The 27499-nt window shown below is 40.8% G+C and overlaps 3 protein-coding genes and 2 long non-coding RNA genes across 13 annotated transcripts; all 5 read right to left on the bottom strand.

Annotated features, from left to right (window-relative positions):
• Positions 1–862: 862 nt before the first annotated feature.
• Eaat1 (Excitatory amino acid transporter 1) lies at positions 863–9221 on the bottom strand. 6 transcript variants are annotated; one of them, NM_001382081.1, is made up of 11 exons: positions 8961–9221; positions 4449–4781; positions 4267–4362; positions 4033–4200; positions 3928–3970; positions 3232–3274; positions 2985–3168; positions 2792–2922; positions 2300–2729; positions 2148–2244; positions 863–2088 (listed from the first exon to the last, which is right to left on the bottom strand). In NM_001382081.1, the coding sequence occupies exons 2-11, from the start codon at positions 4631–4633 to the stop codon at positions 1987–1989; spliced, it is 1479 nt and encodes a 492-aa protein (NP_001369122.1). In that variant the 5' UTR covers positions 4634–4781; positions 8961–9221; the 3' UTR covers positions 863–1986. The 6 variants fall into 4 exon arrangements, with proteins under 6 accessions (NP_001369122.1, NP_001369123.1, NP_477428.1 ...); NM_001201822.2 differs by having other exon boundaries at positions 4449–4753; NM_164853.3 differs by having other exon boundaries at positions 4449–4753; positions 9129–9221.
• Positions 9222–10806: 1585 nt separating this feature from the next.
• Positions 10807–12025, bottom strand: Cks30A (Cyclin-dependent kinase subunit 30A). The gene is made up of 2 exons (NM_057599.4): positions 11678–12025; positions 10807–11605 (listed from the first exon to the last, which is right to left on the bottom strand). The coding sequence occupies exons 1-2, from the start codon at positions 11731–11733 to the stop codon at positions 11437–11439; spliced, it is 225 nt and encodes a 74-aa protein (NP_476947.1). The 5' UTR covers positions 11734–12025; the 3' UTR covers positions 10807–11436.
• A 430-nt stretch (positions 12026–12455) lies between these two features.
• CG17005 (uncharacterized protein) lies at positions 12456–15044 on the bottom strand. 4 transcript variants are annotated; one of them, NM_001273358.1, is made up of 6 exons: positions 14828–15044; positions 14434–14775; positions 14093–14375; positions 13796–14034; positions 13011–13709; positions 12456–12857 (listed from the first exon to the last, which is right to left on the bottom strand). In NM_001273358.1, the coding sequence occupies exons 1-6, from the start codon at positions 14986–14988 to the stop codon at positions 12755–12757; spliced, it is 1827 nt and encodes a 608-aa protein (NP_001260287.1). In that variant the 5' UTR covers positions 14989–15044; the 3' UTR covers positions 12456–12754. The 4 variants fall into 4 exon arrangements, with proteins under 4 accessions (NP_001260287.1, NP_609280.2, NP_001260286.1 ...); NM_135436.3 differs by having other exon boundaries at positions 12721–12857; NM_001273357.1 differs by having other exon boundaries at positions 12721–12857; positions 14434–14708.
• A 190-nt stretch (positions 15045–15234) lies between these two features.
• lncRNA:CR45457 (long non-coding RNA:CR45457) lies at positions 15235–15749 on the bottom strand. Its single transcript, NR_124162.1, has one exon. It is a non-coding gene; the product is annotated as a long non-coding RNA:CR45457 (long non-coding RNA).
• Positions 15750–16066: 317 nt separating this feature from the next.
• On the bottom strand, positions 16067–16943 carry lncRNA:CR45456 (long non-coding RNA:CR45456). The gene has a single exon (NR_124161.1). It is a non-coding gene; the product is annotated as a long non-coding RNA:CR45456 (long non-coding RNA).
• Positions 16944–27499: the final 10556 nt, after the last annotated feature.

The raw sequence follows: 27499 nt of genomic DNA, 5'->3' as shown, positions 1-27499 counted from the left end.
AACACAATAATTCAAAACTTTTTACGCTGCGCAAACAAAGAAGCTAGTGAAGCCGAATGAAGAAAAAGTTGAGAAATCATCGAAATATACTTTTGCTTCGTTGGCTCTTTGTTTTATTTTATTATATTTGTTTGTTTTGACAACCTGCCGCCTGCATATCCTTGCTACCCCAGTATCAAGGATTCTCTCCCCCTTTGATGGCCACCAATTTTATATTTGGGGAGCATTGTTTTCTGTTATGGTCCTTTTATTTTCTTTAGGGGCAGTTACTTTTTGGAGAAGGGTTCGGCAGAGCAACAGAAGTACATGCAGATGGGACACTAAATACGTAGATCAAAAGGATGGCGACTTTAAAGGCAAAACTGAAGTCAACAGTTGCCTAACAAAATGGATTTTCGAAAATGTTAAAATTTAAACACCATTTCATTTAAACTGTAGCGTGTAAAATAGCAAGTAACGTTGAAAAAAAAAAAATATTTAGTAGTATTATTTAATGATCAAATAAAAGGGTAGAATTCTCATTTTTTTTTTGTTTTTAAGTATTAATATTATTTAAGTTTCGATTAAGTTTATTAAATGCGCCATCTGTGCAAAATCCAATGGAAACTACTAAAAGCTTTTATTCAATGGCTTGCAAACTTGCCAAAGCTCTAACAAATTTTAGAACCATTGAAATAAACTTATTTATTTCATTTTAAATGTGTATGATAAATGAAATCAAACATATCGTTAATTCTTATCATCCAGTAAAAATTGTATGCCTGATGTATAATATTGTGTATAAGAAATAAAACCTACCCAACAGATCAATTTGAATTGAAACTTCACCCAAATACCTTAAGTTAAAATGCTTGAAAAGTTCGTTTAATATTCATAAAGATTTATTAGTAAACATATATTTAGACTACGCACAACTACAAACATTTTGGTGATTCGTAACCTAAAAAATTCTCCTTTTTGGCTGAAAGCATGGCAAACATTCAAGTATTTACTTTGTTTTATTGATTTTGTGTATTTGTGTCAATATTTGGTTGATTTTTGAAAAGATGTGACCTAATTTATATTAGTTTTATTAATATTTTATAAATAATTCGTTACTCGTATAAATTGACTGTATGTGTGATTGCAGCACTCTATTATTGTCATCCAAGAATTCGGTTTCCACGCTTTAAATATAAATATTTCCATAAAGTTTTATGTATGTATACTTAAGCTATTAAGTATTTACAAAGCTCAACTATGAACACGAACTTGTAACGGCATTTGAAATTGTGGTTTGATTTGGATTGGATTTGGTTTTGCTTTTCACCTATTAGTATGTTAATTTATCTGTGTTCTATTGTTAAATATTTGTCTTTTTTAATTATTTTGTTTCGCTTTGCTATGTCAAAAAGTTATAGAATATGTTTTAACAAATACTAGATACGAATCTCAACAATTTGCGACCTAATCAAATGCAATTGCTTAAAGTTGGGATTGCTTGCTTGGAATTTAACTAATTTTACTGCTCAATTGTAATACTAATCATAGGGAGAATGTAATGCAAATTTGAACTCAATTTAATATAATTATATTTAAAAATTATGTACACCTTGAAAGTATCCCTAATTTAGGCGATAAATGTTACGTTGTTTTCATCTTAAATCTTATTGCTGTTCTCGCTGCTTTTCGATCTATTCATTTTGGAAAAAACAAACTATTTAACGAATGTGTCACTTAAATTCGTTGCTGGCTTAGTACTTGTACTCTGGCAGATATCTATCCTCTGCCGGAGGAGCTGCTTCAAATTGATCAATCTGAAAATTAGATGCGACTTGGTCACCCAAAATAATTCGCAAACAAACGTGATGACTCCTTTCCAGCGCTGATACAATACGATCCTGCGGCGATCCTTTAAAACTCCTCGTCGTCGTCGTCGTAGTCATCGCTATCGCTATCGTTGCTGGGCAGGATGTGGAAACAGGCCCACAGCCGGGACATGTCCACTCATCGTTTGCGGTTATAGGCGCCAAGCGAAGACTGCCTTCATTCCTTCATCTCGTGGCCATTGGGTCCCAGCTCGAGGAGCTCATGGGGCTCGGCATTCAGCTGAGTACAAAAATTAATAAGAGGGATGCAGATATTAGAAAGTCGTGCTTCAAACTCACCCTATCCACGCTGGCCAAATCATTCTTCGACAGATGGTTAACCAAAATAGTGCCTAGAGCATCGCACATTACATTAATGGTGGTGCGGAAGCGATCCCTGAAATTACAGTATGCTATTATAACATCCTTTGATTCGAAGGCTATAGACTTACAGTAGCCAATCGACGGCTATGATGAGGGACACATCCTTCGGCTCCAAGCCCACTGTGTCCAGCACCATGACCATGGTAACAAGTCCAGCCTGCGGGATTCCAGCAGCTCCAATCGATGCCGCCGTGGCTGTTATGCTGACGGCCACAATGGTGCCGAAGGAATAGCTCATCTCACGGTATTGGGCGATGAACAGAGCAGCCACAGCCTCATAGAGAGCCGTTCCGTCCATGTTAATTGTGGCACCAACAGGAATGACAAATCGAGTAACCCGCGGATCGATGCCCATGTTGTCCAAACACTTGATGGTCAGCGGCATGGTGGCCGAGCTGGAACCTGTTCCAAATGCAGTTGCCAGGACCTGACTAAGCTTGGCAATATAGCGGTACGGGAGACGTCGGGTGCCCAGGAAGAAGATCACCGCAATCGTACCTGAAATTAAAATAGAACCCAATTGTTAATTTAAATCATTGTATACGGTGTTCATAACTTACCAAAACCGTGAAGGAATAGACCTATCATGACCGTTATGAAATACCATCCTAATGACTGAATCGTTGCTGCTATCGATTCCATCTCAATGATCTTGGCGGCTATCAGAAAGGCAACACCCAGCGGGGAAATCCTAAAGAAATCAATAATTGTTTCCTAAAATTCTTGGTGATATGTAATTACATCTCGCGTTACCAAATAACCCATGAGGTGATGGTCATCATTGCCTCGCTCAGTGTGGTGAAGAAATCCTGCAGCAGTTGTCCCTTCTCCCGCATTCTTCCAATGGTGGTACCTAGGATAACACTGAACATCACAAGACCCAGGACATTAGAACCCTCGCGCTGAGCCGACTTGAACTCCCAGTTTTCCATAGGCTCTATGTAGGGGATTATAGGAATAAGTTTCACGATGAGTTTATGATGCCAATGTAAGAACTTACGTGCTGGGCTAATGCTAGTGTTCTCATAGATCTCAGTGCGGTGCTAAAATGGAGCAGGTGTAAATAGATTATATATACAATAATATGGATTTTAATCATATCAAAAGCAGTAGTTCGAGAAATAATCGTCCCATCATTCATCATCCGTTGCGATTTGGCAGACTTTTTCGTTATCTGTTTTATAAAATGGTAGAATCTGAATAAGCGAAATTGTGGTTTTTCTGTTATTTTCCTTCATTGAGTCAACAATAATCTAATTGGGCGCATGAATATTCATTCGGTTGCCTACCTACACCAACATCCACTCGCATATGCATATAATTATGGAGGTACAATGTCCACATATCTGCCGCAGGCCGAGCTAAGTACTTTGATTCAATTTGCGTCTGGGGCCTCCTAAACCGTGTTGATAGGACCGCTTCCCTCTCGCTCGCTCCCGATTCGCAGTCGCACATGCGATAATTGAAATTTAAGCACTGACACTCACTCACACCGCTAGGCACTTGTGTGAAATCCCCCTACTTGAAGCTGGATTGTAATTGAAATTGTGGTATCCCTATCATGTCAGTTTTGATTATGTGTCGCGCTTTGTTTCAATCAAAATCTCGCCAAACCGCAAAGAATTGAATAATTGCTACCGTTGCTTTTAGCGTTCAACAGTGCGTATGAACGATTCGCCTTGGAACAGAGTCTTACCTGGAACATGGTCGACTGAATGATGTTGTCCGTGAACATGTTTCTATTGGGTATAAATAAAATGAGTCAGAAGGCGGGTTCAGTTACCGGCAGATCCCAACATACCGCACCAAATCCATAAGCGTGTCTGGGGTGAGCACCTTCGATGCCTTATCAATGCTCTCCGTCTGGGTCTCCACGATCTTGGCTCCCTGGCCGGGACGCAGTGTGGTCACCAGACATATTCCCAGAATCACGGCCGATATGGTGGTCACAAAGTAGTAAGTAATGGCTCTGGTGGGAATTAAGTTCCATTTTATCTGGGCTATCTAACTTCATATGGTTTTCTTATCAACTCACCTGGTAGCAATCTTGCTGGACATGCTCAGGTCGAGTCCACCAATGGCACTGGTGATTGATGAGACCAAAAGCGGCACAATCAAACATTTAAGCATTCTAAAAATATATGTTATTTATTATAGTATTCCAATTCAGTAATCTGATACAACTAAGATGAATTTATCCCACTTCTTTTTACTCACCGCAAGAAAATCTCGCCGGGGAAGGATATGTACATGATCTCTCTCTTCGACCACTCGCCAGTGCTATTTTTGATGATGAAGCCGATGAGTCCACCCACAAACACACCGATAACGGTGGCCATGGTAAGGACATTCTCCTGCATGAAGGCCTTGAACTTGCCGCCATCCTGTTTGGGTCGCGTCATGGTGAAGATCTATGGATTGGTTCAGGGTCTGGACAACCCTGGGTCCTGCTGGAAACCCCTTTTTATGTACTCCAAAGCACGATTGGCAGTCAATGCGTCGCCTCAGCCTATCTCCTCCCTCTAATATAAAGTAAAATAAAAGGATGTCCTGTAAAAAATAAAGTATTTTCATAGTTATTGTTATAATAGAATCTATTTGTTTCTTAAGAGTAGCTTAGTTACACCAATCTAGCTCCAGTTTCAAGTTTTCTATATATGATGAAACCGTAAAACTAGTTCCAGATGTTTTCAAGGGGTTAAACAGTAGTGCTTCCTCCTCACCGGGCGACCAGCGATCGACGACTGAGCTTTCGCACAAAGCAGATATTTACAACCCCAAAACGAGTCAATTCGGGCAGCTGGGCTTTTGTGATTTATGCACACATCTAACCCCTAACCCCTTACCCCTGACCACCATTCCACAGTATCCGAGGGGTGTTACTTTTGACACGAAGCCGGACGGATGTTGTTCAGTGTTGGGTTGGATTTGTTACGGAATATTTTTCAGAACGCTTTTCGAGAGGAAAGGGCGGAAGCGAGAGCTTGATGCTGGTAATTCTAACAAATGAAACTAACACAATGCAAAGAAGTTTACGCTGAATATTAGCACTCATTTAGCATTGACACTCTTGCCAATTATGCGCAAATGTGCGAAAACAGCAAACAGTTTCCCAGAAGAATGCGGCTCAATTAATCGCTGCACTGCGACTGGGAAACGTGTCAAACTAATAAATTTACATAAACGATCGAATAATGAAAACAAATTTAATGCCTTAACTGGGTGCAAGGGCAACAAGCGAGGCGACGGTGATCAGCGATCCAGATAGATCCGATAGAGTCCGATTCAAAGATTGAACCAAATTGACACCGTTTGCATCATGGCCATCACAATATCCTCTCAATTGGGATACGCCACTAGCAATTTGGGATTAATCATAAAATCTTGGCCATTCGAAATTGCCTAGCCAATTGTATAGCAATTGACGGGCAGACAGCGAGAGATTAAGATGACAGTCAACACTTTGGAATAGCAATCCTAAACTGGAGAGGTGACTAACAAGTGGCTGAGATCTCTTAGTTACATCTAATGCAATAAAAGTCAACGGTTCGCATCTGACGACATGAAAATGTACACAAATAGCTAAATATATTTCTAGTGTGCACTCGCTCTTGCAAAATTTGCTAATAGATAAATTAGCAGATTTTTAAAGATTTTAATAAATTTGTACTTTATAATGAAATACTGTGTAAAGTGTAGATTGATAGATTTAAAGGTGTAGAACCATTTAAAATAAATCAGCAATGCGTAGGCGTTACTAGAGTAACTAAGAAATGCAAACAGACGGATTGCAAGAAGTCAAAAAGTACAGGGTACCAGCCGAATGGACCGCACCACCGGTGAGATCACTGATCACAATTGTCTGGGTGCTCCACACCCTTTGGGAGGCCGACGCGATGATAATGCCATTATGTGTCTGATGTTCTCGGCTTCGTTGGCGTTCGGTATCTGTGGTTCGCCTAATTGATGTAACTACAGAACAGTCCAGAAACTGAAACCGATTCTGAGTGAATGATTGGCATGTGCCCAGGTCGTTTGTTGGATGGTATCAGGGGATAGGTGGCGGAGTGGGGTAGGCTTTTCACTGATATGGAAACCTTTTGGCGGCCTGAACTGTGTTTAGTAGGTGCAATGAGCTGTGTCGAAGCATTCGAGAACAAGAGGTGTTTATCTGAATAGTTTAATTTGCGAAACGTTTAAGTTGGGCACTTCGAGGGAGAAGGTGGCTGTACAGATAAGAATTAAATTTAGCGAAACTTGAGCGAAACTTGAGTGGAATGCACTTGGGCAGTTGCACTCGTGCCCAACTAAATTTATTTACTAAGCCGCGTTTCAGTTGTATTAAATTGTTGTTGTATACATTAATGCATGCACTATTTATTCATATTTTTTCTATTTTGAACTTGACCGTGAATGAGTCTGTCTACATACAGGCGTAGGCAGACATTGCGTTCTATGTAAATATGTGTAATTTGTTAAAATGGTGTGATAGTTGCATTGAATTTCAATTGCAGCGGAAGTTTCATTGATCACTCAAGTTCATTGATTAGAGGATGGGTTTCACACTAAACGGAAGTTGGACCGTCGATGCAGAAGTCATCATAATTAATGGGAATTTAAAACCCAATTTAGCATTTACCGCCGCGTGATCGAGGGTGAACTTAAACTTGTCTTCATTGGCGAAATTATAAAACACCCAGTTTCAGTTGATTGGACCTATCTATTATCGTTGGCAAGAACTAGTTTTCATAAAGACTCAAGTAAATTATTTTGTTTTCTGTTTCAGAAATATTTTGCCTGGTATAGTATACATGGGAATCATTTCTTTGCCATATATGATTGGCAGACAGTTTACATGATCACAAATGCTGTACAAGTTTATTATTGTTGATAGACGAACACAAATGTATACCCAGGGATGCATACTAATTAACGCGCTAGACTATGACTTATATAACATATGTAGAAGTACTTTTACTACTTTGCTAATTAATGCAATGCAAACTGAATTCAGAGCCCATGTGCGAGGGGCAGCAAATTCATTGTCAATGCAAATCAATTTGCATTTCGCGGGGGTTCGATCGGACAAAGGGGGTTTATGAGGGGCAGATGCCTGACCCACCCACTTGTCTTTGATGTGAGGAAATTTTCTAATAAATTGCCTGAGGAAAAACCAGTTAAAGCTGATCTGAGCCCAACTAAAAATCAGTAGTATGTTTGTGCTATAAAAGCAATTATCACCGTTTATTGGATATATATATGTTAGACAACGCTGTGAGTTTATTTACTGTTTCATGAAAATGTGTAATTACCAAATTTGACCACTAAAAATTTATATATATATATATATATATATATATATATATTTATATATATCTTAATAAATGCTAGAAATTAAAGTAAATTGACGGAAAGTTTTGATATTTAAAGTCTGTTTTTAATACAGGAACACACGATGTCAGTTTATTGAAAACTACCTTCAGTTGGTTTTATATGATTAGGAATACAATCGAAAACATATATTAAATGCTTTTTACCTACATACGTTTAATACACTGCATGACGCTATAATCTCAACTCATCCAACAGCACTTGTCGCTATAATCTATAGACTGAATGTCTGACTATCTCAAAACAGCAGCTAGACGCTTTCATCCAGATTTAGCTTATCAAGATCACTATGGTTCCGCAAAATGAAGAATAAAAAGTGCAAAAGCACGCGGGTAAAATTCCAGATAATCATTAATCGTAAATTGGAGTTTTGGAGCATATTAATGGTTTTTTTTTTTAATATTTTTCCACGCGCCCGATTTATGAGCGGTTTTTTATTTAGGTGAGAAAATTAAGGCAAATGCGCGAGGGAAGATTTAAAAATTCGCGAAAATTTTACATATAATAATATAATTACACCTTCTTAATACCATGTCTTTTCCTCATTTTCTCATTATTATGGCGAGAGAGCAGATTATTTTGGTGCATCGCACTTTGTGTGCTAAAAATAAAAAGAATTAAAACCAAAGCGAAACATATGCACAAAAACCGTGGTAACAGTTTGACACGTCTCTGCCTATGCAAAAGTGGGTGGGCGTTTCTACCAAGGTTATTCGGGAGGTTGTTCAGCGCCTTATCAGCCTTAGAAATCGGAAATTATTCACGTTTGTCCCTTGGCTCTCAGAAAGAGTAAATCGATTAGATGTCAAGTAAATAAATACTGGATGGGAAGCACACTGCGTCTCATCCTCTTGAAAGTTCAGAAAGCCTATAAGCAATAATTTACTGATCCTAGGATATGTTCCTTATGATTTTCACACTGTTATCATCTAAGATACTAAGATTTTAGCTGTTGCTCTACCAAACGATTTCTCAAATTGTCTAATGTATCTATTGAATTAAATATTTTATGGCTTCATTAAAAATAAATAACATGAATAAACAAAATGTAAAATATGTTTTTTTTTTATAATTTAATTTATTACAGGGTAGCAAAACAGCGACTAAATACACATTACCCGGCAACAAAAAGCGTTTCCTCTCACAAGAGACACTCACTTGGAAGCAAATATAAATATTGAAAACACTAACGTAAATTCTCTTGAGTTATTTGAAGGATTTCACAATATTCAAGGCACAGGATTCCTTTATGTCAAGTTTACAGATTTCTTTAAATATCGGATATAGTTTGATTATCTGATAGCTTGATTATCTGCCAGCAATCACCGTAGAACTTACAAGCAAATTTATTCACATGTGCCGCAGGCTGGGGAACAACTCCCGACGTATTCAAGAACCCTTCAGGCACGACCCCTAATCGAAACGGGGGAGGATCGGAGGAGCGCGTGGTCCCGAGCACGCGGCTAAATGGCAACTGACTTCTGATCAGGCAGTGATCCCACACACCGATTCCGAATCCGATTTCTGACGATGTGGTCTGGTCGGCTCTGCTAGCAGCGGCAGTAGAACCTGACTCGTCGGTTTGTAAAACAGTACTAGAAACTAAATCGAAATCAAATTCGAAATATAGCAAGCTACCGCGCAAATTGCACGCTGGCAGCGACGGCGACGTCGGCATCCGAGTTGCGGGTGTGTGTGCTGCTGCTGCCGAGGGTTGACTTTCATTCATCAAAAGCCGCTGCTTCTGCCGACTGCGCTGCCTTTGGCCCATCGCATTTCACGTAACGCATACGCAGCGTTGGCCGCGTAATTTGTCGCGCCTTGTTTCGCTCTGCCGGGCTAGGAGGAGTGCAATGAAAGGAACTCATTATGGTAGTTCCAGTTACTGGGGCTCAACTTTCGATTATTTCCTTTCCATTAGTGGCTGCATTGTGCGGACACTGCACTGATCATCCTCGCATTGTGGGCAATGGCAATCAGGGTATTTTCCGGACGCTTCAAGGTCTTCATCTGCTCTAGATGAAAGAAAGCGAGATTCTTTTTAGATCTGGTTTATTATTATGTCATAACTCGCTGGCTCTATAAGTGGGTCAAGTTTGTGCATTACCCAATCCAGCAATGATTACACCTCATCATTTCAAAAAGATCGTGACAAACAACCCCAAAAAAAAAACGGGAACAATGGGCATAGCCATGTACTACTTGAACCTGATTGAGTACACCGGGAATACAATGGCCAGAATCTAAGGGAACCAGCAAGAATGTGGAACCGAGTCCTAGGCTGACCCAAAGAATGTTAGTCGAGCGTTTCCGGTTTCATATTCGTACCACAATAAATATCAGTGGCAATAAAAATCAGCAGCAGCATCATCACAGCTGCAGCTGCCTTTGATCTGCTTCAATTCGATTTGCCTTGGGGGCCAGTTCCAGTTCCATGCTGGTGGGAAATGAGTGTGGTATGTTCAAACTGCGGAAGAGCAGGCCAGAGGATGGGATGCTGCTAAGTGGCGGGCCACAGTTGACAGCGATTGCCGTAGTCCCTAAACGTGGCAGCCGGGCATTTGGACTCCCCAGCCCACTGGATCTGCCCCTTCGGATGGGTCAGCGCTGGTTCATGTGGAGAGGTGAGGTGCTGCCATGGGCGCAGTACACACATTCGGACCGGAACTGTCGATCTTCATTTTTGACACTAGAAATTTCACAAGTCACACACCAGCGAAGATTGTTGAGGTTGGAAATTGCACACCAATCGGGTTGCTATGTTGTGGTATATAAATAACTGAATAATTAGATTCTGGTCGGTGTTGATGGACCCAAGTTAATTCAGAAAATGCCTCGTAATGAGGATGAGCCTTTGGTGGGGGGCCTAAGAAGCGGTCGCGTTAGAACAAGCTCTAGCCAATATTGAATTGAAAAATTTATATCCATCTATATAGCTGGGAAGATACAGTAAACAAAACGTTGTTCTAATAATTAGGCGATTGCGTATAATGTTTACTTACACGATTTAAAACGAAGCTCACGATCGAAATATAAAATCCGAATACTTCTCACTCACAATTACATATATGCTGGCGCTTGTGTTTCTCTATAACCATTTGTAACCCAAAACTTGATAAGAGAAACATACAAATTAATTCGATTAGGGAAAACTTCAAGCAATCAACGCTTCAAGCCTCACCATACATTAAAAATATTTATTTTAAGTTCATTATATTATGTGTAAACATATGTATTATTGATTAAAAATTTCAAGATCACAAATCAGATTTCATTTAAGCTTAAAAGAAGTGAGCAAAATTCTTCTTTTCGCTTCCGTTTCGAAATGGCAACATAAAGTATGATAAAATTCGTGCGAACTTGAGGAATGATTCGGAAACGGCACTAAGGTGTACGAAAATGGCAAACATCATTAGCTCTAGGTGCTACATATATAAAAGGGGATAATGCGGGGCAAACATGGTAAAAAGAGAGTATTACAAATGGCAAACTTATCATTAGCTCTAGGTGCTATATATATAAAAGGGAATAATGCGGGGCAAACATGGTAAAAAGAGAGTATTACAAAGCACAAACAGCACAATAAGTAGTTTCTAGGGGATTCCTGAGTACCTATGATAATGATGATGATGATGATGTTGTTGATGTTTGTGCAACAGTTGGTTGTTTGTTTGGCAGCAACCACCACCACCGCCAATACAGAATATCGGCAGCAGCTGCCGGATATATAGGTATGTGCTACAGGCTATGTGGTTTCGAAGTATGTGTATCTGATGCAGTTGTTGTTGCTACTGCTGCTGCTACCGCCGGTTATCTAATCCGTTTTGGGTCGCCGAAACAGGAGGATGTGGGGCTCCGGCTTATGGATCATGTAGTGGATCCATCCGCGCGACTGCTGTACGCCAATTGATCGCCACTCGGCCTCCGTCATCAGATGAGTCTTGGGCACCATTTTTACCAGCTCTTTTGGCAAAACCACATGTCTGTGGGATAAGGGTATTTTACAGTTGCTTCTCTGCATCCAAATGGTCGCGGGCGACAAGGGCGACACTCACCTGTACTCGAACTGCTCATCGTAGTACTTGTCGGAGTAGTAAATGTCCTTGCTCATCGTGTCTGCGCCTGGAAATTCCAGGAATTTCGATGCAATGGAAAGGCGAAGTGCGCGCTGCGGAATTTGGCGTCTCTTTTTTGGACCGTCGAAGGCGGCTCCTGCGGATTCGATGTCGCAACTTTAGCCGTGGTGTTGAATCAATTGGCAAACACTGCAACTGCTTTTTAGGTACGAGTTTCTCGGTTTTTATCACTATTCAGGTTGATTATTGTGCTGGAATTTACGTTTGGTTTGGAAATTTTTAAAATCAAGTGACGCGCTAGATATAAGTGTGACCGTACTAATAGAATTGAAAATTACCATTTTTTACAGGAAATACAATTTCAGTGCTCTCGCTTAGTACGGGTTGGTGCACTCGCTATATAGTGATGGAGAGTGACCGTTTGGGTTAAATCGAAAAATTGCCAAGCGCGGGAAGTTCAAATTTTGAAGTTATCTAATATGTGTACGAATAATCTCATTGTTAACTTCATAGCAATAACAAAAGTAATTTTAATAAAAAAGGTTAAGGGCTATTTTTTTTGCATATATATTTATTTTTTATTTTTGTATTATATCGGATGCTAATGCTAAAGTTTTAATAAAATATTTACTGCTAAAAAATATCGTTTTTATATTTAAACAGTAATTAATTGCAACAGATTGCCCAGTGCAATCCAAAAGATTGTGGCTACACATGCGAATATTAAGATACTAAATGGGCGAACATTTGACCACTTGTAAGCTTTCCGCACAAACTAAAAGCAAGCGTTGAGTTATAAATACTCGCGTAAAGTTGTCTGACCATTGCTATTAAACTCCCCAAACGGCCACGCCCCCTGTCTGTGTGAAAAGCCCTAAAAGGCCGTATGCAGACACATAAATTCGGCAGCATTTTTGGCGTCGGCTTTCAACTCGTGCGAAATCTTACATAAATTTCCGGCGCGGACAACCCACAACGAAGTGGAAAGCATCGCGCGACCAGGAAAACCACGGATACGAATTGCAGGAGAATGCATTTATTTAACGGAGGGAACACCTAATGGTTGCGTTCGTAGTACTGCGACGGAATAAAGACCCAGTTCTTGGCCAAGTCGTTGATGGCCTCCTGCATCAGCCGGGACAGCAGATCCATGATGTGACTGGAAGTAAGGAATCTATTAGTATTTCAAATAAATTATTTGAATTATGATTTAAGGCTATTTTATAAACAAAAACCAGTAGATATTGCAAAGTGAAAAACAATTTGTCGTCTGGTTAAGTAATGCCCTATTAGACTCTCCACGAAAACTTACTTTCGATCAATTTCCGATGCTGCCTCCAGGGGAGTCGTCTTATCCGGGGACACCACTTGCTCGTAGGTCTTGACCACCTTCTGCCGCTTGCGCTCACCATTGATTCGCATGAACTTGGACTTGCTTAGGTACTTCCAGAATAGCTTCTCGAAAATGGTTATTCGCTGATCAATGGCCATGCTGAGCTCGATGATCTCGTTGGGATTGAGTTTGTTCTTGGCCACCAGTCGGGAGATCAGCTCCTTGCGCTCGGCCTCTTTGCGCTGCTCCTCGGTGTTCGGTGCAGGTGTCGATGGACCGTCACCCGAGCCGTTGCCTCTCCTGGCTTCCCCAGGACCAACTTGGCTACAGGGTTCGGGTCCAGCCGTGGGGTCGATCCTATCGCCCGGTTCCAGCTCCTCAGAGTCCAGAGCGGGCTTAATATTGGTGCGGATGTTCAGGTGCAGATAGACGTGCTCCACGTAGCTGTCCTCTTTCCATTTGGGATCGTCGATGGACTCCACCTCCTCCAGCTCCTGCTTGGCTATGATGGTGGCGCGATCGAGAATGCGGTGCACCTCCAGAACGATGGGAATGCGGCGGAAGTGGACCAGTCGGTCGAACACCGTCACTCTGATCTCGCATAACTTCGAGTGATGGCCTTTGAGGCGGAAAATAGGCGGATTGAACACTACCGCAAAAAAATCGTTGATTATGTAGCTGGAACGGGTAAGTAAATTAAATGGGAGCTTTGGTTTAAGTACTTCTTCTGGATCAAATGGGTGCCACATCTATATTTAGCTTACCTCTGCCACCGGAACTCCATGCACTGCTGTCCGTAGTTATGGACATTGACGAGCTGCGTCCGATCTTCACGCAGGCAGATTTCAAAGTTTACTCTATTAGGGTAGATGACGTGCAGGAAGTCGACGCATTCCCGATCCTTCAAGGGCATGTCCGTCTGTTCCTTCTCGTCAGTCAGCACGCCTCGTGCTTTAATTTTGTAGCGAGCCTTGGTATTTTCATAAGTTAAGACAATTTCCGCCTGAGTGATATATAAATTATACTACAGGAAAATGTCTGGTAACATATATAAGGATAACCTCATTTTCGTAGTCCAAGGGTCGATAGTCCACCAGGAGGGGCCAAACACTCTGTCGAGGCACGGTGAGATTCATATTGAGCAGCTTGAGGCCACGATCCCTTGAAGCAAACGAGAATGACAAGTGTGACATCGTGATATTTTGGACCCACAACGGCTGCGTTATATGGTAAAAGCTTTTTATGTTTACCGGCAGCAGCTCTTTAGTGAGTAGACACTTTTCGGGGTCAAAGGACGAGATCTCCAGATGAAAATGCCATAGAAACTTGCGATTGTCTTCAGTGCTGAATAATGGAATCATATTTCATCACATACCACTTTCTTTCCACTGTACACACTTACTGAACTTCGTAGGTGAGCAGGTGTTCGCCGTACAAGAAGAAATAGGCCGTTACGGTGAGGGCCACCACCTCATCAGGATTGATAGACAGGATCTCCTGGCTGATGTGGAGCAGTCTGCGATGTGGGCAGTGGAAGAGCTGGCGGAACTGATTGAATCCGACTTGGGTCTGCTGCGGCTGGCATTGACAGTTTTGGATACGCTTTAGAGTCAACTTGGCGTTCGCGGCTGATAGATTACGGATCCAGAAGACCATTTTCAGGGGATGACTGTGGATCTGGCGAATAGGTATCTTGAATGTATGCTCATGCTCTATGCGGTTCGAACGCAGCTTCCGATTCAAGCTGGGCATAGGTTAATGATTATAGCTTGGACGCAACTTGGTATTCTTCTCACCCCGTTATTTCAAAGCTCTCCCAGTAGAAGATCTTCAGGATGGGCGGTCGAATGACAGTCAGATTGTCAATCATCAGCTTCTGGTAGATGGCCGGAGGCTTAAACGTACCACATGGCTTTCGAATTGGAACCGAAGGGGAAACTAAGGGTTCTTCCTCCATCTTCAACTATAAAATATATATGCTTCTGCAGTTAAATATCTGTTCACTAAATTATTTTTGACCTGACATAAAAATCTCAACAAAAAGTTGCCCCTTTAAATTATAAAAGTCCAGCGACTATACTACTCGTATATCAATAACAGTGGTCCAACTTTTTACCTGAAAGATTCTTATTTAGGTATTATATCTGGTGTTCGTATTTTTCATACATTTTTTTTATCTATACCGTTAGTTGGGGGTGCCCCTACTTGGTCAAAAAGCAAAAACCATAGCCATGAAATGCAAAGCGAGAACGTTAGTGGGCGCTCATGCTCACTGTACACCTGTGCGTATGTGTGTTCCTCGATAATCCAGCGTACAATTCGTTTTTGTTTGTGAATTGACAAAGTGCCAAAGGCCAAGTGGGCGGTCGGCAGAAAAAGAGCAAGAAAAAGACATTAGTGTCACAGTGCAAAACAAACCTCCTGCCGAGAGCCGAGTTCCAGCACACACGCACAGCACACACGCCGACTACTACTTGCCCCGCTGTTCTTCGCTGTGTTGGTGTGTGTGTGTGTGTGTGCGTTCAGGTGAGTGTCCTTGCACGTGTGTGCGACTGCAGTTGAGCTTCATCGAGAAAACATCGTTTACAGTTAGTGCGCTGACAGTAGCAATGGTGAAAGACCAACAGCAATTATTGTACAGTGGAGCCTCTGAAAATGAGTCGTGAAGAGGTACGAGGACTTACGTAAAGCAGAAGCGCCATTGCCTAAAAATTAAATATATGCAATGGCAAGCTGCTAAGTTGCCACATAAACAACTTTCAAATGATATTTATTCAATTGTATATATCATTTTATTAATACCTCTGCTTTAGGTATTTAATAGTATTTTTGTTTATTTTTGATTAATGATTATTGATTTTTGCATACATTTACGGTAATTTAGATGTAGATTAATTCGAATTTATAATTTAAACGAAATGCATTTTAATTTCCCAACATGAGATAAGCAGTCCTTCTCTTATCAGTTATTTTTTTTTTTGTTGTCCATTCTCTGACATGCCAGTTGGTATTTGCATATTTTAAAAATTTGCTCTATTAACCTGTTTGCATTTATTGTCCTTTTTGGATCCCATATCAATTGCGGTTGATTGTGATTCGCACTTAATGTCCACTGTCCTGACAGCAGCTACAACCTGTGTGCATCAATCACAACCTTTGACAGTGTCGCTGCCACGCTTATCAGTCATGTCCTTGTCCTTCACCCCCTCTCCATCGCCATCATCAGCAATCTGGCGTAACAATGGTGGAAAACGGTCTATGACCAGAATACAGAACTGCAGGAATCCAAGAATGAAAAGGCAGCTGCAATTGTCGCCGCCTTTCCATCTTGTTCCTCATTGCCGAGTCCTTTTGCCAGAGGGAAATTATCCTGCGAGTGTTCCAGTCGGTTGCCACTGTTGCATTTCACTCAAACCATTCCAGCGTTCCAAACGTTTCAGCTCAATTCCTCTGCGAGGACCAACTTTATGTTTTAAGCAAATATTTTGTATCCTTTTTTGTGTTGATGTTGTATGAACTGTTGACCAGCGACAACTTGTTAGCCAATTGTTGCGGTTAGACTTTGCGATGCCTGTGGTTTCGGATGCTGTTCGGTTGAGGGGTAGTACCAGTTTGTACTGAGCCTCTTGATGGCTTAGTCAACTCCTTGAAAGTGTCGCTGGCTGTGCATAATTATGGCTTAATTTGCAGCTTCAAGCAGGCCCAACTAATTACTACAGCAAACTTCCCTCTTCGCCACGTACTTTTTTCGGCCAAGAGCACATGGCAATTAAAAACTTTTTATGCAAGACATTTTTTACATTCCCCCAGGTAAAACTTTATACACAGTTCCTGAAATTTCCGCAGCTATTGTAGTTCCTCCCAATCTCCTCCTTCGGCTGTCGCCTTTCATAATTGAAAATCACTTAGAGCGTGAAACGGGGAAAAATATTTTCTTAGTTAAAGGTGGGAGAAAAGGGGACGAAATTGGGGAGAGGGGATCTTCTCCAGAATAAGCTGTGATAAACTACTTAAGGCCGATTAAGTGACTTTAGCAGAAACCTAACAATTTACTTAAAGCTGATAAATAATTGAGTTTTAAATGTATTTATTTAAATGAGCTTCGCTGTATAAGTTCGTTTATAAGTTCGTTAAGTTTTATAAGCATCTTCATCTCCTTTAATAATATTATTTTAATAAGCTTAAATCAACTATTTCGTAGAATTAAAAAATAAAATGTAGTAACTGAAATGTATTTCTTTTTACATTTGATTGTTCATAGAACTTCATGTGGTTTCGAATGTGTTGGACTGAATCCAAGGGGTTTTCCAAGCAACAAAAGATTAGATAGCCGTTTTGGGGAGGTACCATACAAGGGGGACGCGGCAGTCACTGACACTCAACATCGGCTCTTGCCATTTTCATGCAAAAGTAGGCGGCTGAAAATGAGGAGGGGAAAGCGCCAGAAGAGCAAGAATTGCCAAGCCACAAAACAAAGCAATACAATGTCGGTGGGAAATTTTTGGGGTAGGGCGGGGTAGAGGCGCTTCTGTTGCTGTGGCTGCTGCAAACAATTATTGTTATTCCAATTGAAATGCAGCGTTCACCGAGCGCCTCAACCTTCGTTCTGCAATCTCTGGCCCCCAGCTTTTCCCCCTTCAACAGCAGTCCTGTGGCCTTTGTAGAATTGCTATCAAAATTATACACCTTGCAGCAATGAACGACAAGCGGTGGAATGAAAGGGGCACAGGGGTATGTTGAGTTCATTGTAATGCAAATTACGTATACGCCATGGTGGAACTGCAAACTGGACGAAGCTCCCGGCATTCCCCTTCCCTTCTGGGTTCTCTTGTTTATATTCGACCATGTGTGCGTGCATATTTTTGACCTTTTTTCATTGTCAGCGCTGGAAAAGTAATAATAATAAAAATATGAGTTCCTTTTGAGCTGTCCAGGTGCAAATGTCTATTCAAGGAGGGTTAGGAAAATGTACGCAGCAATAATATGATTAACCAGTGTGGAAGATAATTGCATATACATGTGCACTTTTGCGGCCTTGTCTTGGCCTTAAACTAAACCTGTTTGCATCAAAGTCAATCCAGCTTAATGTCCAAAATTGCCCCACTTAATCATCCAAATAACTTTAGCTCGAAAACTTTGCCCAGTGTCCAGAGAACCAGAGGAAATGCAACATTTTGCAGCAGGAAATGCAGCCGAGTAACTTTTCCCAGAGAGCCAAGTGGGCGGTGCGGAACCCGTGGGCCAGTGTCAATTCAAGGGCCAGGAAGTTGTCGCATTTAAATGGGAAAACTTAAACACACAAAATGGATACACAAATACCAGAAATGTTCCCAATGGCAGTCCAACCAAATTGCAAATGCTAACGACTGATAACGGCAAATGGACCCAGCTTAGTGGGTCGTAGAGTAGAGTCCGCTTTTCCAGCCTTGGACCGCAAACCGGAAACGGAAACCGCATCCGCCACGCCATCGCTGTCATCATCACCACCATCATTGTCGTCATCGACATGGGAGATCCTTTTCCTGTGACAGCGACTCGGAGTCTCTTTCCCATATGCAGATCCCGGGCATACACGGGAATAACTGTACCTTTGACAGCTGGGCCTGCTTGCTTTTCCGTTTTTCCAACTCTTTTCATATTCACCGCAAGGCGCTTTGTTTGTTCCCCTCTCCTTTTACCCAGTCAATTGTCTGTAAAAGCCGCGAAGGGGATATGCATTTCAAGTCGGCACTTATTGTTTGCTGCATGGGTTTTATGATTAAGGAACGACATTTAAAGAACTAATTAAAGACGATCAAAATGAAATCACTAAAGCTGTAGCATTCAATATGGATTTGAGGTGTTTTCTGTTTTTTTTACTACTATTGATTAATTTATAAATAAACGAAACAATTTCTGCCTTTCCGTTACTTATCCAAAAAATATGGCTAGAACTGATGCATCATTACATATGGTAAGAGCATATCTTTGTTGACGTTACGTGTTTGAACAACATTTCCAAAAGAAACTTTTTACTTTGGGCCTTTCACATTTGAGAACTAGGGGAACACGAATTGTGGATACCCCTTAATTAGTAATTTTACTTTTACACAGCTAGTAGACAAAACAGAACTATACTTTTAACTAGATTTTATTGTAAATATAAAGATACAAAAAAATGGCTTTAAAAAGATCACAATTTGTTTAAAGCTCCCGTTTGTACTTTTATTTACGTTTGGTTAGTTCACTTGGTAGTTGGTACTCAACTGCAATGGCAACTGGCGTGGACCGACAAAAAATATTCGCTCTGAATATTTAATTGTGCGCGTTCCATGCATTTATCTCGCTTGCCGCACACACAATCGCACACGTGCACGCATACAACAGAAAGTGGAAGTGCATGTGTGTGTGTGTGTGTGTGTGGGGGGCGTGGCTTTTGAGTTGGTTTGTTGCGGTTGCATATTTGTGGCTCTTTGGGGTCTTTTCGATTTTCGAAATGCGCTTCTAGTTTGCAGTTTGTTGTTTGCATTTCTTTGGGCTCCTGGAGCTTGTTGTCTGTTGTCCTTTTTTTCTGCGCCGTATCCTGCTGTTGTTTGTCTTTTTACACCAAAAACCTGGCAACTGTATAAATACAAATTTCTCAGTTATTTTTCCTCTTTCTGGTCTGTCTCTTTTTTGTCTGCATGAGTTTGTGGAATTGTGGCATACTTTTTGCCTCTTTTTAGCTTAACTTATGTATATTCGGGATGCTTCGGCTTACCATATTGACATGCAAATTCTGTGGGTTCAGACTTTGTCATTGTAGTTTTTGCATTCAGCTTTGATGACATCAATGGTGAAAGAAGATAAAAACGATTTTTCGATTTCCTTAACATTTAAGTTTTTCAGAAATCAACTTAAGACAATATTTATTTTATTTACTTTTTTAGTGATGAAGATGATCAGTACATTCTAGTTAAGACCAACATTTGGTGAGTTTTGCTTTGGCTTGTGTCTCCTATAATCCTCTGTTCAAAATCAATTAAATCCGACTAACTCATTTTCCTATCCCACTTTTGCATGTTAATGAGTAATAGCAATAACGTAATCAGGACATAACATGCCACAACCAACATAAATCTACCGAAATCGCCCACCACCCACAGAAACCGATGGCATATTTGAAATATTTCGGAAAATGGGAAACAAATCAACATAATTCGGTTAGTTTCCCGTGGTCAGAAGCTAATTTGTTTCCTTGTTACGGCAGTAATTCTCACACAACGCCATTTTGCATATTTGAAAGGGTTGCGGGTATAGAGGAAATATTAATTAAAATTATATCGAAATTTCCAAAATTTTCGTGTATAATTGTCGGAGATTAAATTTCAGCCGTACATTTCCCTCAACGGTAAGGTGAGAATTATCCTTTAGGCCATCATTTCGGTATTAATTAAGCGCAACTAATGCATTTTACACGCCATGGGTGGAGGAACGTGACTAAACTGCTTTTCTGTACTGCAGCTTCATTAAAACGTATATAAATCAATTAAATGGATTATAAGCTTAACTTTCATGTGCAACACACCATAGCCATTGCCTTCTGTTTGCCTTTTTTTTTTGTTGCATTGCTGCCATAACCTGGCTTATGATTTTTATGGCCCAAAAGACATTACGTGGCTGTAGCCACGTAAGGCTTACCTTAATCACGTATATTGGTGTGGCTGCATCGCAGCCGAAGGCTCATGGCCCCTAAAATGATTAATTACGACCGTTTGGACCTTTGGCCATTGCCTTGCCAAACAATAATGCAATTTTTCCTACCAGCAACGTCATTATCGTCATCCTAAAAATTTCCATTCGGTTGACTTGACACTGTTTTGAGATAAGCTTTAAATTTAGTTCTCAAATAGCAATCTCTGATTTAATGCCAGGAAGTGTAGCAGATTTAATCGAGTAGAATTTAGGAGAGAAATAGCATTTACATTGTTTGTATGCTAAAATAAGTTTTATAAGGCAGTGAGCTATTTTAAGAATTATACACTTCAATCTTTTAGAAATAGAGAATGTTTAATTATACTGTTTAAAAAGCATACATTTTCCGTTGTTACCCCATAAAATTTCTTGAAATGATACATCTTTATTTCCTAGACGGTAATTAGAGTTCACAAATATTTCCGTATGGTTGCTTCAAACATATTTCAAAACAATTTACGTGTCTGTCCAAAAAAAAATTCTACTAATGAGCAAACTCTCATCGCCTTGCGCAACTCAATTCACAGTCGTTGTCATGCATACGAAAAACATTATTAAGAGTGGGCCACTGAACCACCGCACCACTCAACCACAAGTGTCCCATCAGCTAGTCATAAGCGCTGGAAGGAGGAAACCAAACAATTTATCTCCCAGTAAATTTGGCGCAACACAACTGTCGGGGCAACCAAACTGCCTCGAAGTTTCGGTAATTGGGGCGGGAGCAAGGTGCCGACCAGGACATTGTTGTCGCCGTTGTAACCAAATGTCAACAGGCATTAAATTAAAATACCGTAAAAATATAAACCAGAAGATGGCGCAATCAGCCACCCGAATGACTCCACAGATTTGGGGGTTGGGTGCCAGCAACAGCTGTCTGCTGATGGGTTGAACTCCGCCTACATGCGAATTCATATCGCTCATACGCCCTGTGCACCGCCCCTGCTCCACACGCATTAGCCATTTTCCTTGGCCTTGGCTGCGTGAGTCGGTGGCTCGTTTATGCTCGTTAGACATGCGAGATGAGTGGATAACTTTTCCTCCAGAGCCGCTCGACGGCGGAACGGGGCTTGAGAAATTGGAATAATATTTATAATTATTATGTAGGAGGAAATTACATTTTGGGGCCGGCGTTTTGAATATTTTTCCCCTTGATGACGGGTCCAAATTGAAAATGCCTTAAGCCATGAAGAAAATGAGGTCGGTAATAATATGATATTACTTACAAGTGAAAAGTTAAAAAAAAATGGTATGCCCCAATTCAAATTCAAAATTTGGGTATTTATATGACTTCCCATTTGAATTCAGTAATGATATAGAATTGGTCACCCGATTACTTTTAATGTCCAATCTTGTTACATTATAAGCGTTAATATCTCAATTTTTTTTTAAATAATATGTGCTGGAATTTTTTTTCTCGCATGGGAGCTCGCAACATTGGCACGGTAATTGTCTCCGCTAATGTTAACTAACAGAATCCGTTACGCTCTGTTACATCTCTCAAAGAAGAGGAACTTCTATTAGAGGCTTGAACTCTTAACAGAGGCTTAACACTAATTTAAAATTATTGAGATGAAGTTATTATATTTAAAACATATATTATTTTATTAATTTTAGTGAAAAAGCAATCATAAGACTATAACTATAGCCGGGTAACAGAGAAATTTTAAAATAGGAGAGAGCGCCTTCTAAAAGTGGGTTGAAAATCACCTTTAACAGATTGCTCTCTGCTATAAAAATGTTAGTTCCAGGACACGTTTTTCTTTTGCTTTTCTGTCCGACATTGCGGCGGCTTTAAATGCTCTCTGTCTTCTGCTGCCCGCTTTCTCTGCTTTCCCTTCGCAGCTTCTTTGTTGTCTAGTTTTTCATGCGCTCGTTTTTGTTGGCTTAGGAGCTACTTAAAGTAATAAGCGAGTTCGTCCCTTTATTTTAGAGCCAGCCGTTAAGCGGGAAATTTCAAATAAGGCAGTAAGACAAATGCTGCAAGGGCGAAGAAAACAACGACTTGAAATTACAGGCATAAAAAAATAAAACTCCGGATGAAAAAATAAAGAGAATCGCAACCCGATGAAAAGCCTTTTAACACGGAGACATCCAACAAACTGTGAAATCTGTTTAGGAAACTTCGACTTTCAATTCGACCCAATCAAAATGCAAACCGCTTGAGAGCATCAGTAGGTGTTTCATGCCCCGAATCACCCCGTGATTTTCAGTCAATTTGCGAATTACGGCTTTACCTGCCTAAGGCAACTGTTGACCAGCCGGCCGTCCTGTTTCTGTCCATTTTCTGCCTACGTATTTTCCTTTTCCCACTAACCGAGTGAAAAGAGCTTTCTCCCGTTTGTGAAAAGGTCAATGTGCCTGCAAGGAGAATAAGGACCCTTGGGGCAGGCTTAAGACTCAGTCTAAAAATATACATAATCGAAGTGGCTTACCTAGGTTTGACTTTTCACAAAACAGACAAGAAAGGAAGTAACACAAAAAATAGGTATGAAGTCCATTGTGCAATTAAATTAATGGCCATTCTCAAAATAATCCACAGATGGATTGCAGTCGTTAGGTTTTAAAGAAAACCTACTTAGCTTTTAAGCATTAAAACTATTTTTGGAGTGAAGGGATCTTTTTTATGTACATTTTAATATTAAAAACCCTAAAGTTCCCGCCAAAGTCCACAACTGGTTAATTTATCTTGGTTTTCGTAGAACCAACTGCCACATCCATTTGCTAATTACATTTGGGCTTCGGCATGGCTGCCGCTGCTCGCAGAGAAAGTGCAACAGATATGCAAAATAGCTTTAATGCTGGCATGTTCGGCATGACTGGCCACGCCCCCCGCCCAAACCGAGCAAACATTAGAGGCGCCAAAAAGTATGCAACACTACAGAAGCCCTATGCCCTATGTTGACTGCCGTGGGTTGGCTGAGTTGACACACTTCTAGGACACTCCCCTTTTCCCCTTCCCTTTCGCCCTTACACTGCCACCCCCTCACCACCCGCTCCCCAACACGCTGAGTTGTGGGGCATGTGAAGTACTTGAAAGTATCTGGCTCCTTGGGCAAACATTTTGCACTACACTGCCAGGGAAGCGATGGGTAGTGTTAATCTGAGGGCGTTCCCATAGATGCCTTCCCCGAAAGAGATACAACTTTTCAGTTTGTTAACAAGAAACATAGCAACTTTCGCTAACTTTGTATGTCAACAAATCACTTAGATAACCGTTGACTTCACGATGTTTAATAAGAATTGGGATATTTATTAATTTTTTAACTTTCGGGGAAACAAGTATTACTATTGCAACAATACGTTTACTTTTTAAGAAACTTCTCCAAATTTCTTAAAAAAAAAATAAACCAATAAAAGAAGACTTATTTCGATTTGGCCTTTTGTTTTCGTCTTCGGTTTTAATTTAGCTTACATTTTGTATCCAGAAATCAGGATACATGTCTGATAATAGAAAAAATCTGAATTTTTGTGGTGAAAACTACTAGAAATGGCTTTTGGGACCATCTCCTCTGAGTCTGCAAGGCTTGAATTCCCCTAATGGCCACTTGGAGACCCCACAAAAAAAGAGAGAAAAAAGAAATAGCACTAATGCCATTCGCACACACGTGCACGTTGCTGTTGAGACAATCGGGCAACAAGCGGCAAACTGGCAGCGCTTGAGCTCGTTTTTTATGGGCACTTAATTGGCGCCAACGAGACCATGGCCCACCGACTGGCTCGAATCAATGGCTATTGATTGATACCCGTTCCGTATTTCCTCCCAATTCCCTGGACCGCATACCCCACGGCTCCGCCCAGTTGATCGAAGTGAGATTTGTCGTCAGCAAGGTCAGTTCTAGCCGCTTACTTGGCCCATACGCTGCGGGTCAGGGCCTCCATTGCTAGCCAAGTTAATAAATATGAATGCGCCGGGCCCCCGCCATTAGGTGCAGCCTTTTCGCCGGGATTTTTCCGACGACTTCATAGACAGTGCATCACTGTCAGCGCCAGCTGCTCGTGGCGTAGTGCGGCCAAAAACATTATATAAACCACTTTGCTGAATTTACGGAATTTCGGTGCTCACATTTTTAGACAGATTTTTTGAACGGAGGGACAAGAAGGTAAATTTGACGTGCGCTGATTGCCTGACAAATTGTTCTGCCCTCTTGTTTGATTGATGGAAGGATAAAACATTGAGTGTCCGCTGCATACGCTGGACTCGGCTTAGTAATGGTCATTCGATGGTCAGTCATTCTGTTAATAGGGGCAACAAAATTAAATAAAAATTTAGGTAGTTCTACAAATAGATAGACTAATAAATTAATAATAACATGGTCAATATACAAATCGTTGTGCCACGGACAAAGCAAATAATTGTAATGTATTTTAAATATGTATGTATGTACATGTACACATGTACATGTATATATCCATTGAAAATTAAACGTCTGTGAATTGAATATTTTAGAAACTACACTTTATCAATTTTAATATTTAACTATGCATAATATATCATTGAATAGACCCCTATATATAACTAGGTTTCCTTAAACCTAATAGAATGTCCATTATAAATTACTATTCTCCGTACACGCCGGCATTTATATTGCGCACTCTGTGACAATACCGCGATTCAGTGGCTTTTGATTCATCCATTTTGCCGCTGGCTTTGGGTCGCAGTAATCGGCTGTTTGCTTTTGTTGTGTTTAAGTAGCGATTTAGTGGCAGCTATTGAACGGGCAGTCTTTGCTCAACCATCAAGTTGTGTGCCAACGGATTAAAGCGGTAAACTCTTGACCGAATGATAGGGATAACATGGTTCGTATGACGCTGATCACTAAAATAATGAATTATTTATAAACGAAATATAGGGACCATCCAGCCCTGACGCTTCTTGTCTATGCTTTCCGAGATTACATAACGTCCCTTTCCTCCAAAAAATACCATACATCTCAGTAAACAGACTCCATTATTCGCTCTAGTAATCAGCAAAAATCTGCGCTCGTTTGCATATTTAATTCGCGAGGCCAAAATGTATAATCCGTCTGGTGAACACTTGCCTGTCATTAAGCGCAGCCAGCGTCGGGAAAACTATGCGGGGAAAAATTAAATTGTTACCAAAAACGGAAGGAAAGGGCCAAGAAGAGCGGCTGGGACAGCAGTGGCGGCATTTTGGAATTTCCTTGCTGACTTTTCCATTCAGAGGACCGGCAGAATGGAAGAAACCGAATAGAAACGGAAAGAAAGCTACGGCAAGGCCAGGCCTTCAGCCGTCCCTTTCTGACACCACATCCCTCTCGCTCCCACTCACTCATTGTAGTCGCAAGGCGCCAAAGCAAGATAAATGGCGCAGAAGTAAACACATTTGGTGTGAAGAGTTGCGGAAAGCGGGGAAATGTGGCAAGCGGCGGAGTCGCCTCGGAAGACCAAGAAAAATCACGAGAAGCGGCGAAACAGGCGAAACAATGGTTGCATTGACACTGAAGGGAAATCCCCTTGAAAATGAAAACCACTAGAACATCTGGCATTTTTGAAAATTGACTTTTTCATGATTCAAATTAAATATTTATTAAGCTGATGGATCTTCAAAACACAAAACGCCAAAGTACCCAAGTTTCTATGTCATTTAATTTTCAGTAAATATTAAAGACATCTAAAACAAAATAATTTAACTTATAAAAATAAATTATTAGGCATACGTCTTATAATAACTAAATAATAGCAGCTAGGAAAGTAAGAGTGCGGCGAGTATGGATAGGAAAGCACGGTGCACAGATGTTCCAGATGATGATTATGATGATGATGATGACGCCGCTCCAAATGAGCTAGACTATACAAAAGGGCCGAATAAGGAAGGGGGCGTGCCACTCCCATTTGACAAGTGTTGTGCGGCAGATTAATTTATTTTATAGCAAGTTTGTGCCATTTTTTGTGCGCCAGCACCGCTCATCGCCCGAAACTCGCATCTTGCAGCGCCCCCAAAATGGCTCGCATCATAAATAACGCACACTGAGCGCATAAATTGTCAGTTCAGGCCGGTTTTTGGTGGGACAGGTCCTGAATGTCCTGGTACAGTTCCTCCTTTGCGAGCCGGGCCTCTTTAGCGTCCTGGATAGAATTTGAATGGCGTGTGCAAAACATTAAATATGTGGAATGCTCTTTGAATTTCAATTCACATTTCGCTTTCCCTCTTTCTCTGATTTTGTGGGACAGGAGCTGAGTTGCTGGAGTTTCAATGTGCGTTTCAATGATTTATGTCTGGCATTTCTACGGAAATGCTGTTCCAGATTAGGCAAGCTGACCCGGATTTTTTTGAAGACCTCCTCGGATTGCGGAACTATATGGCCAAATGCAAGTACTGCTGGAAACTCGAAACTGAAAGCAAAACAAGAGCTTAACTAGAGATATCTTTGAGAGATATTATTTAATCATATTTTTATGACACTGCAATTATAACGTATTCAGAAAAATAATCTTTTATTATACGCACTTTTCAATCAAAAATTTAATTAAATCAATGAAATCAGAAAAGATGACACCGAAGGGGTGGAACTTTTTAAATTTTTTGTTGACGACAGCGCTTTAAGCTACTTTGCAGAGCTACAGAGTAATAATTTTACTTTGAAGCGCTTTTATATTTTTAGTCTTTCATCCATACAATTCCCTTTCGGTCTTAACCATCTCTTTTTGCTGGCATCAGGGCGAAACTTTTTATGCGAACTGAACTGCTCGTGCTGAACTGTTTCAACTGCTGCCACTTTATTGCTGCGGAAGCC

Source organism: Drosophila melanogaster, chromosome 2L (genome assembly GCF_000001215.4).
Source record: "Drosophila melanogaster chromosome 2L".
NCBI classification, from domain to species: domain Eukaryota; kingdom Metazoa; phylum Arthropoda; class Insecta; order Diptera; family Drosophilidae; genus Drosophila; species Drosophila melanogaster.
Note: the sequence above shows the minus strand (reverse complement) of the source record. Positions and strands in the feature narration are given on the sequence as shown.